At 31.9% G+C, this 12,104-nt stretch overlaps 1 protein-coding gene across 9 annotated transcripts in view; it reads left to right on the forward strand.

Annotated features, from left to right (window-relative positions):
* The window catches only part of Rbm26 (RNA binding motif protein 26), a 79,151-nt gene that overhangs the window by 36,596 nt on the left and 30,451 nt on the right, over nucleotides 1–12,104 (forward strand). For 6 of the 9 annotated variants that reach the window (XM_048801406.1, XM_048801407.1, XM_048801403.1 and 3 more), the window contains exons 10-14: nucleotides 507–618; nucleotides 1,701–1,860; nucleotides 4,604–4,768; nucleotides 5,251–5,382; nucleotides 6,429–6,500. In XM_048801406.1, the coding sequence (XP_048657363.1) occupies nucleotides 507–618; nucleotides 1,701–1,860; nucleotides 4,604–4,768; nucleotides 5,251–5,382; nucleotides 6,429–6,500 (641 nt within the window). The remainder of the gene's footprint in view (nucleotides 1–506; nucleotides 619–1,700; nucleotides 1,861–4,603; nucleotides 4,769–5,250; nucleotides 5,383–6,428; nucleotides 6,501–12,104) is intronic. The other 3 variants (XM_048801408.1, XM_048801409.1, XM_015499325.2) reach the window with 1 other exon arrangement.

Raw genomic sequence — 12,104 nt, forward strand, 5'->3', positions numbered from 1 at the left:
AGTCAGTGGTAAATTAAAATCTTAGATTGTACATTTGACTTTAAAACTGAATTTCTGCTTCAAGGTGATTTATTTGTATATTTTTATATGGAATTGTGAAAGTGATGGCAGATGGGAGTGGTGACATGGGTTTTACCCTTAATGAAGTGACCTACAGACTAGTAGAATAGAGAAGGGGAATAGAGGAAGGTGAGAGGAGGGAAAGAGGAAGCACTAGGGACTGAAATGGAACAAATTATATTACATACATATATAATTATGCCAAAATGAACCCCACCCCACTATTATGTATACTATACGGCAGTAATAAAAACATTTAGGGAAAAAAGTAGCTTACAAATCACGTTTTTATTTGGCTTTTGAGAATTATTGATTATGTTCGCGCGCGCGCGCACACACACACACACACAAAGCCAGAACTTTTTAAATATAAATTTAAGGAAGTAGCTATAAAAAACTGAAATATTAATCTATACTTTCTTTCATTTTCTTTTGTTTTAACACAGAAAAGCCTCCTAATAAAAGCAGTATGAGGATAGTAGTGGATTCAGAATCAAGGAAAAGAACCATAGGTTCCGGAGAGCCTGGAGTTCCTACAAAGAAGACTTGGTTTGATAAGTAAGCTGACAGGAAAAATTGGAGAATTATATTGTACACAGATTTTTGGGATTATTACTGTATCACAATATGTTACATTTTTTCTGTTCTATAAGCAAATCCCCAAATAAAATTTAAGGTTTTTTTCTAGAAATTTTAAAGTTCATTGTTTGGTACTAGAAAGGCATTTTCTTGTAAAAGCAGTATAGTGGCTAAGAACCACATTGCTTTTTCTTCTATCTACTTCCCCTTCCTCCAAAAGAGATTACTCTTTACTTGACATATATTTTAATACTAGGTATATGAAGGGTGGTCATGAATACCATATCATTAGGAAAAAAAGGTATGGATTAGGTCTGGGAAGATCTTAGCATATAGGCCATTTCTCTTTAAGAGCTAGAAAGAGTTGTTACCGGATTTAAGATGTAGGAAAGGTTCAGAGAAAGGTATAAGGAATCAGAATGTTGGGGAGGGTGTCATGAGTCATTTATAAATTTTCATTTATGAACTGAGATGAGGACCATGCTTTTGAGCTTTAATATTTAAAAACACATAGTTTCTAGTTCTGGCTTTGTGATTATTTCTATGATTTAAGGCCAACAGTACACTCTGGGTCACACTTTTGTCCCCTTTTCAAATGTCAAGTGTATTGTATGTACATTAAAAAAACAAACCTGGAAAGAGGTTGAGGTGGTCATTATTTGTACCAATAACCAATAATAACCAAATTTAAAATTTAACTGAAGTTTTTAAATAGGATACATTTCAGTAAACTAGCTTTGGCAGAAATGGAACAAAAGTTATCTGTGAAAACTGACTAAATTGGGGTATGAGTTAAATGTTAAATAAGAGCATGTTAAATAAGAGCAGATCAGAAGTTTGAAAAAGTAACCAGTATTATAATAGCAGAACCGTGAAAGATGATAACACTATTAATTTAGAAGCTGTTTGGAAGATACATTACTTCAGTTTTTATTAATTTTCAGTACTTTCAGTTTTGGGGGGAAATTTGGACTTTTGTTTTATATTTAAAACTTTATTCTTTTGTACTTATAGGGCTCGGGATTTATAAATGTGTTGATCAGCTTGATTTTTGTTTATAGGCCAAATTTTAATAGAACAAACAGCCCAGGCTTCCAGAAGAAGGTTCAGTTTGGAAATGAAAATACCAAACTTGAACTTAGAAAAGTTCCTCCAGAATTAAATAATATCAGCAAACTTAATGAACATTTTAGTCGATTTGGAACATTGGTTAACTTACAGGTAAGAGCTATAAAATGATTCTCTTGTCCCTGCTTAATTATTTAGGGACCTTAATAAGAAAACCACTTTTATAAAGCAATATTATGGAAATTTGTTAATATTCTAAAGTTGGGCATTATAATAGTCTGTTTTCAGTTACTGTAGTGAAATACCTGATGCAGGCTAACAAAAGAAGCATATTTAGCTCTTAGTTTTGGGGGCCGAAAGATCAGGTTGTGCCATTGGCTTGTCCTCTAATGAGGGCCTAAGGGTGGATGGTATTACGAAATGGGAATACATGTGAGAAGAAGTGATTACATCTCAAAACATGAACTGATGCAGTCGTGCTTGCTATTGTGAGAGCTCAGAGATCCACAAGAACTATCTAAACAAATTCCTTAACCCTTCTAAGTGCTGTTCCCCTGATAACCTAAAGAACTCCCATAAGGCCCCACTTCTTAAAGGTTTACAGTATGTCCCAACATCATTACACTAAGAATATAGGCTTCTAACACATGAATGCTTAAAGGGACACACTCATCCCATATCCAAACCACAGCAGACATGAAATGAAACTACCTTTTAGAGAAAAAAAAAAAAAAAAAGATTGATTGATAAGTTGTTGATTTATACACTGAGTTATATCTCCTGCCCTTTTGGACTTTTTATTTTGAGATATGGCCTTACTGAGTTAAGTTCCTCAGTCTCCTTCGTTGCTGGAGGGCAAGAATTTTGATTGATGATATTAGTATAAATATTTTACCTAATAAAGGATGACACAAAGTTAAATAATCACTCTACTAAAATATAATTTAGTAGTTTTCAGTTCCTGAGTTTTTCTAGATCATATTGTCAGAATCATTTCAGCAAAATCATTTGAGCAAATATATTTCTGTAATTTCTGTGATTGGATGCACTTAACAGTTAATTTTGGGAACCAGTGTCATAATTTGTAACTAATTTAAACATTTACTTTTCTCTACCACTTTTGAACATTCTTTAAGAAAAACAACAATATAAGTTATGTTTGATGTCACTTAAAATTTGTCCTTGGGTATATAAAACTTGGGAGATTTTTAAGTATTATTTAACTTATGTGACATGTTGAAAGTGTTGTTTTCCCCCTTATGCCTACTTTTCAACTAAATTGTTTTATAATCTAATAAAATAAATTTTAGAGGATATAGCTCATTCTGAGTTGATCTTTAGAAACTTTTCTTTTATAAAGCACAGGTATAAAAGTAATGGAGGGGAAAAAATGCATGTTCAGAGTAGAGCAATAGAAATGAATGCAGAATTTTAAGGAAATGTTTTCTTTTTAACTTGATGTTTTCCACACATTTCTCTACCCATATAAAATAATATAATTGTTATAATTTATCATTTGCTGTTCTAGATTGTTTTTATATACCTATTGCTGTGTACATGCAAAAATTTTAAAAATGTTTATGGGTCCATAGTATGTACATTACCCTGTAGTTATTTATAGTTATTTACTTTGGAATATTTCAGTATCTTTTTATGGCAGTTCAGTTTACTCTACCACATTTATATCTAGACATAAAAAAGTTTTCAGAATATTCCTTTTTTCATACAAACTTCTGTGGTTGAATGCATTTAACAGATAATTTTGAGATATACAAAATTAACTACACTGGTAATATTAATTTAAAAATTGTTTCAAAGCAAAACATGGTATCTCCCTATTGTTTCTGTTTGCATTTATGTAATTACTAATGAGGTTAATATCTTATTTTTGTTGTTCCTTTCCTGTGTCTTCATAGTACTTGCATTATTATGATTTACAAAATACATGTTTTGCAAAATCATTAAAAGTACCCTTGTTATCATAATTAAAAATTGATGTTATTCTAATAAATGTTATAATTATTAAAATGCCACCTAAAATTATTTTTACAGTTTTAGCTAATATTTATTGAATATATACTCTTTTTAAGTGTTATTGCTGTATTCTTAAAACAACACTAATAAGTGGGTATTGTTGTTATTATTTATAGAAGAGGACACTGAGGCACAGAAAGATTAAGTGACTTACTTGCTCTTATGTGAGAGTCAAATCAGGATTTGAGCCAGGCAGTGAGATTCAGACCATGCTGTTAATCTCGATCCTTTACTGCTGTTGCCTGTGGCTTATATACCACACTTCCGAAAATACTGCCATTACGCAAGAATAGGAAATTGGGAGTGAAAATCTTGGATTTTTTTTTTTTTTATTAGTTGTATGAGTCTATCTCTAGAAACATTCTTTGAATCTGTTTCCTATGTGTCAAATGTGATTGATGGTGCTGTTATATAGGTCTTTTTATTTTCTTCTGATCTTAGAAGTATTGTGAAAATTACAGATTTGAAATATTGTACAGATGTTTTTTTCTATGTTATTTAGTTGGAAATCACCCCTTCCAAAGTAGTCTTTGCCATCACATTCATTGATGTACAGAAATTTTTTCTCTTGGTCTGTATTAAAATTTGAGGTAAAAAGAGAAATAGTTTTAAGGGTCTGTATATAATATTTGTGCAATCAGCTTTGCTGGTAAACAAGAGTCTCTTTTAATGCACTAACAATCCTTGGCTATTTACTATTTCTCCTGAAATAAAAGTAGACTATGGTCATACTTTAGATATAAGGTAAACAAAGATGGGCATCTTACTTGGAAGGAAGAGTGTATGACATCTTGAGGAATTTTGCTGTATGAAGAAACAGATTCCTTTAGAAATTCACTTTTCTTAACATTTTAAATCATAGGTTGCATATAATGGTGATCCTGAAGGTGCCCTTATCCAATTTGCAACATATGAAGAAGCAAAGAAAGCAATATCGAGTACAGAAGCAGTTTTAAATAATCGCTTTATTAAGGTTTATTGGCACAGAGAAGGAAGCACCCAGCAGTTACAAACTACTTCTCCAAAGGTAACGAGAGAGATTTGTGTGAAATTGAATGCTTTTTCCCAAGAGTTCTTAGCATATTGTCTAAGAACAGAGGTATATATATGAATCGGGGGGGACTTGAGTTGAGATCCTGACTTTACTACTGCTAACTATATATACTAAAGAAAGTTACTTAATCACTCTAGCCTATTCTCTCATTTAATTGTGAAGTTAATTCCTAGTTTAGAGAACGAGATGGAACAGTCCTGGCAGATAGGCGGCACTAAGTAAATTGTAGCTCTATATATGTATTCCATAAATTTTTTTTCTGTAGTTTATAAGTCATTTCATGGAAAAAAAATGTGCATGCATAAAGAAAATTGAAAGGCATTTGAGTTTTGATTATAAGCTACATTTTTAAAACTTATTATGCACGGATAATCTAGTACAGTTTTATAACAAAGTTTTACTTTCCAAGCTCCTGAATTAATCAGCTTGTTTAAAATTTTTTTTCTCCTTCTGAGGTAATGCCACCTTTAGTCCAGCAGCCCATTTTGCCTGTTGTGAAGCAGTCAGTTAAAGAGCGACTGGGCCCGGTACCTTCAACTACTGTTGAACCAGCAGAAGCCCAGAGTGCTAGTTCAGACCTTCCTCAGGTAAATGGAAGGTCTTATCTATCAAATATAAATCTATTATTTATTAATAAATTATCTATTATAATATTAGATTAACTAGTAAATTAGTTTCCCTCGGTGACTTGCATTATAGTTACTATATATGTTTTACACAGAAATGTGATCTTTACAGATTAGAATCCCACCTATAAGTTTTTACCATAACATTTTCACTGTCTTTATTTTTCTATTTGGTATTTGTATCTTAAATTCTTCTCTTTAACACTTGTTGATTAGAAAGATTTCTTTTTCACTTTGTGAAGGATATATTTCTGCAAAACTGCCTGAAGAGTGAAATTTAGTACACTTAATCTTATTTTTTCCATCATCTTTTTACTTAATTAGAATCCTGTTCCAGAGATAATTGTACTGAACTGAAAACTTTTGGGAAGGGAAGGCTTTTAATACCTCAGGTTAAGTACGCTTGATATACTGTTTGACATACTAAAGCAGGTCACTCAAAACTTTGCATCACTTAATCCTGACTTTGGGATGCTCTTCTCCGTATATCATTTCCTTGCCACTTCCTTAAGTGGAATTTTCTTGTTTCTGTATTCTCAGTCTATGAAACTTGGCTTTCCTTTTTCTCCATGTTTCAGGATTTGCTATATAAATAGAGTTAGGATGTGGTATCCTACTTAGCTAATAGATGACATCTTTTAGCTAAGTATGGGACACACATTTTTAAGCTTTAGAAGCAGGCATGTTTTCATTATCCAAATCTAATTTAAAATGTGCTTTCTACTTGTTAACATAGGGAACCCTATCAGTGGAAGGGACTTCAGTAACCACCTGGTTCAGACCTCATTATTTTACATCATAATTTTTCATGATTAATATTGTATACTGTTTACTTTTGTTTTTCTACACATATTTCCCCCCCCCCCCCTTTAAATAGGCCTCAGTTTCTATGATTAGTATCTGTATACTCATAGACTCAGTATGTATTAGAACCAGAATGTTCAAGATCCCAACAGACTTATATATGTTTGGGGAAACACTGAATATGTCCATTTTAATTTTTTTAGAATGTAACTAAGTTATCTGTGAAGGACAGGTTGGGTTTTGTATCAAAGCCATCTGTTTCAGCAACTGAAAAGGTAAGAAGAATAGCATGATGTGTTTGTCTTGGCTTTGTAAATGTTTTCAGGTGGCATCTTAATTTTTAATTTTTTCATAGTTCCAAACTGCTTCTTAATAGTATCTGTATCTTTTATTCCTACCTTTTTGCTTTCCATTTGCTGAAAATGAAAAATATTAGTCTACCGTTTTTTTTACTTTTTGCATCAGCATTTTAATACTTGCCTCTCTATTTCCATCTGCTCCATTGTTTTTGTTAGTTTTTTCTTTATATTTATTTTCTTTAGAGACACGATACATTTTAGTTAAACTCTGGCAGCCTTATAGTAAGAGCCATGAACTAGGAATTTTACCTGAGTTTGAACCCTGGCTCTTTACTTACTAACTGCATGATGTTGGGCAGTGCTCTTAACCTTTCTCAATCTTTTTACTCATTGGTAAAATGGTGATGGTAATATTCATCTTGCTCACCGGGTTTTCTGAGGATTAAATAAAATCATTTATTTTAAAACTATTTTGTAAACAGGAAGGGATGAGGGATGGCATAATTGTAATTTTTTAAAAGTTTATTACGAACAGCTATTGATATAGCCTTGCAATACATTAGTTCTTTTTTTTTTTGAATGAGGAGTTAAATGCAGATTATGTTAAGACCATCTATGGATCTGTCTGCTGTAGATATATATTTTTTTCTGTTTAGGTGTGAGTGAATGCCTTGATCTTTATTTTATTTGAGGTATGTGAAATCTCATAATATTAGAATTGAATAGTCCTAAGTCCCCAGTAGACCAAGGCACAATGGTTGTATAGTTTGATCTAGTTGCTGAGCCAGACTAGAATTTGTGTCTCCTATTTCTAGTCCATGGCTCTTTCCATTCTGAAGATTACAAAGGAAATTCACATCGAAGGTAAATAAAAACATCCAGTAAGGTAAACAAAACATCCAGTGAGATAGCTAACCTGCTGTCATCACTTATTCTTAAGTATACTATTTCCCTCATTTACTTTGTTAAACTTAAATCTGAATATCATTCTATACATCAGACCTTCCTCTTGGGCATCTCACTGTTATTTCAGGTATAACATGCCTAAAATGAACTATTTCCCACATAAATTAACTTCTCCTACTCCCTACTTAGGTGATACTTTCATTTTCTAAACTGTGTAGTCTGAACTCCTCAAAACTCATGTAATCGTATTTGTAGTTCATTTCTTTTTCTCTTCTCTACAGAGTCCCTGACCTCTAATGGTAGTGTCTGAGCTGGCATCTTGAAATTTCCCTTCTTTATTTACATGTGTCACCATTCTGTTGTCAGACTTAATGTTAATTCATTATAGAAACTTTGAATTTCTCAGCAAAATTACTTTACTTGATTTACAGCTCATCCATATTTCAGTTATTGTGGTTCTGTTTTGCTCTAGGGTTTCCTTTCTACACTGGGGAATACTTTTCTACTTACCTTGCCCTTTTCTGCCTCTCTGCTCCCCTGTCCCCTTTTTGGTGGTAATTTTTCTGGATTACATTTCCCCCTTTCTAACTTAAGTTCTATTTGTTCTTTAGAGATTAAAAATCTCTTCTAACATTTTCCATGAAACCACCATGTGGTGTATCTCCTCTCCATTTTTGTGTATTTTAGTCTATTCTTTTAATGTTTACTTTGATTATATTTATCCTGCTTGATAATAAGTATATTAGGAATTGAAAAGAACACACTGTAAGATCTGCTATACTTGTTTATTGATGAGCAATTCTGGAGATATTTAAATGCCCAGTTGTATTCAGGATCTGTTTATATCAAGATTTAGACTCTGGAATTGAAGTTTATACTAAGCTTTCACAAAATTTTAGCAGTGTGCTTTGATGTGGTTTTCTTTATTTTTTAAGGTCTTTCATTTAGCAGTAGAATAAAATTTGGGTTTGAGAGTATATATTAATGTATATTATACTAATATAGTAACCACTAATTGAATTTGTAAAAAAAAAAACAACAACACTAATGAGAATAGGCTATTTGTGGAAAAAATTATTAATAGCAAAAATCTTAAGGAAAACAGTTACTTAAAAGAATGTAACATATATAGTCATCTTCAGTGAATGTATTTGCAGAATAATATTTTTACGTATTCTTGGTTGTTTCTGTTCTACCCAATAGAGGGTTTTGGTTCAGAATCCTTAGAGGGCAAAGATCCAGAGAATCTTAGGAAGATGAGAAGAATGTTTCCCATCATCGAATATTATTTAAAAGGTTTTAATTTCTTTTTCCTAAATTGAAATCAGGAGAAAGTTCAAAGCTAGTATTTGTACAATATCCTCTGTCATTGTTAAAGTGAATGAATATATAAATGAAACTTTTACAACCTTCTTGTAAATGATAACCATTAATCCTTTAGTAATTGTTATTTATTCTAAGATTACGTTTTTGTGAGAAGGCTGGGAGAGAGGAAACTTAAACCTAATTGATAAAGATATTGCAATTGGTATTAAGTATTATTTGAGTAGATTTGATCATTGAAGTGATGTTTGAGTGTTTCTGCTTAGTCTACAGAGACTTATGAAGAATAAAGGTTGGTGGGTGTTTATACCATCCTTGTTAGTTTTTTTTTTTTTTTAACTTAAAGTGTTCAAATTAAAGTTTTAGATATCAAATTTATGATACCAAGTTTAGTAGTATATTTTTTAGTCAAAAAATAAGTCTTGATCCCTTTGTATTGTGATACATTAACATTAGTATCAAGGAAAATTGTCTAGTATAATTGAAAGAACATTACAAGAGTTTAGCTGTTGATTTAGTAACTGGCATTATATGTGATGGTGAAAAAGTTTTATTCTGTATGCCTAACTATAAAATTCAGTTGTTTTCATGACCCTTCGATTCATTCATTCATTCATTCATTCATTCATTTTTTGTGCTGGGAATTTAACCCAGGTGTGCCTAACCATGGAGCCAAATCCCCATCCGTTTTTAAATTTTTTTTTTTAGAGAAAGGGTCTTGCTGAGTTGCTAAGTGCCTTGCTAAATTGCTGAGGCTGTCTTTGAACTTGAGATCCTCCTGCCTCAGCCTCCTGAGCCTCTGGGATTACAGGTGTGCGCCACTGTGCCTGGTGACCCTTTGATTTTTAAATTTGATTATTTTTAATATAGTTTTCGTACTTTAAGTGAAAAGATTAGGGAGATTTATGTTGTTTTGTTGGTTTTTTTCCTTTCATAACTGTTACTGGCCATTTTTAATTTTAACTTTTTAGTGCATCATCCTTTTTAGGATAATTACCTGGATTATTTTTTCTTACAGGAAAATATGATTTATTTGGAAATATTTGCTGAACTTTCTGGGAAATAAGCTATTGTAGCAAAAATCAACTATTGACTATATACATTTTTTTCTTTGATATTTATTAAAGTACTTCCTTGTAAAATTGTTAAGCCTTTTGCTTCTTTTAATCCTTTTGATATATGGGATATAAAATAGTTGAACTCAAAAAGGGTGGTGATTTACCTTGGAGTTGGGAGTTGGGGAGATGTTGGTCAAAGGATATAAAATGTCAGATAGGATGAGTAAGTTCAAAAGATAAGTATAAGAGAGATTGTAGTTAACTGTATTATATTAAAATTGCTGAGAATTAGATTTTAAGTGTTCTTATAGCAAAATATGTAAGGCAATGCAGTTAGCTCAATTGAGCCACTTTACAAGATACATATTTTTAAAAATGTACACAATATATATATTCAGTGTTTGTCAATTAAAAATAACTTTAAAAATATTAAAGAAGAGTATCTGAGGAAAGCATCTGGGAACATGGCATCCAGGAAGCAGAGGGAGCTCCACTCTCCAAGGACAAAATATATACTCCAAAGGACACCTCCAGTGATCCAGCCTACTTGCTTGCAGTTACCACCCAGTTAATAATTATTGGGATTAACACACTGATTGAGTTAAGGGTCTCGTAACCCAATTATTTCACTTCTATATGTCTCACACATGAGCTTTTAGGGCATACTTAATACTTTATATCTAAACCATAACAGTGTGGTTGTTTGGAAAGGCCATTGTTTATGATTTTATCTTTTGAAAATATAGATATCTTACTATCTAAACTCTAGATTCAAATAGATTCAGTTAGGGAACAGTATTTATAATCATAATTCATTATTTCTATGCCACATTTTTTACCTTTTAATACCTCTGCTATTGGGTTGCACTTTACAGGGTTTTTTTAAATTAGTGATATATGACAGTAGAAAGCACTTTACCTCATATATCTTAGAGTGCTTGAGTCTTGTGCTCATTGAAATACATTTTCAGATATCATTTTTATAGAAGAAAGTTACTGGATGAAACAAAGCAATTAGGACTAAGAAGATTCCTTTATTAGTAGTCTTCTGGTTCTTGTCAGATACTTTTATTCACTTTGAAGCAACACTCTTTACTCTGATATCATATGTTAAGGACACTTTGAAAAGAAGTATTTCCTGTTCGCTGAAGTTAAAGAAATGCTAGATAAAATTTATTACATGGATTTCCTTGCTTTGAGGTTTCTCACTGGTTTTGGCATGAGGTGAACATTTGACCCTGGTAAATGAGGTTATGATATTCAATGTTTCCAATTTACTTAGAGTATAGAAATCTTTGGTCACAGCTTTTCAACTTGTTATGTATTCTTCATAAAGAAAGAAAGATATACTTGATTAGACTCTGTTTTCAGCATATTATCTTATGTTTCTCCCCTTACCAAGTTATTGTGTCTCCTTTGTATAATCAGGGAGTTTGGCATTGTTTGGTGTGGTAAGATAGCAGGGAAGAAATTTTTCTTCAAAGTTATAGAGAATGGTCATCAAAGTTAGACTACAAACTAAAGAGGTTAACTCTTGTTTTATATTCTTTTGTAACATCTGAGTATTAGTTTTAATGATTGAAGAAAATTACCGATCAGATTTTGGTATATCAAACATTAAGAACTTTAATTGACAAAAATTATGCTATATAGAGTTAGGGTAATTATATTTCATTTTTATTTGAGAGGCTCATTAGACTTTCTTATACACTTAGAATAGTGATGAGTTTCTAATCTTTATGATAAAAGATTAGAAAATGGTCTCCAGTTTGCTGCTACTCCTCTGATATACCCACATGGTAATGTTTTGGTAGGTAAAAAGTAGCATGATTTTTCTCAGTGATACTCTTCTGTTTGAGTATATGGCTTAATCTTTTTTAGGTCATGAATTCCTTTAAGACTTTAAAATAAGCAATATTTTTTCCTCTGGAAAATTACAGTGTTCACACACTTGGTTTTATGTTTATTTTTTGTAGCAGTTGTAGATCTACCTGAGGAGATCCCTAGGCTCTTTCCTTAGAACCACCCCAGGGAACTTTTAACTGTTTTGCTTTTGAAAGAAAGAAAAATGTAGCCTAAACACTCTTATTATTTTGAATTAACCCTGTTGTGGAAAAGGTTGTGCTCTTTGACCTATGTCAGTTTAGTTGGGTGCAAAAATGTTTTGAGTATTTACCATGTGCCCTGGCACTGTTGTGATAATGTCTGTATCTAGAAGATATAGCAATATACCAAGAAAGAAAATTCCTCTTCAAGGAGAAAATTTTGAGATTTGTAAAGACTTTAGATAATG

This window comes from Marmota marmota, unplaced genomic scaffold (assembly GCF_001458135.2).
Source record: "Marmota marmota marmota unplaced genomic scaffold, marMar, whole genome shotgun sequence".
NCBI classification, from domain to species: domain Eukaryota; kingdom Metazoa; phylum Chordata; class Mammalia; order Rodentia; family Sciuridae; genus Marmota; species Marmota marmota.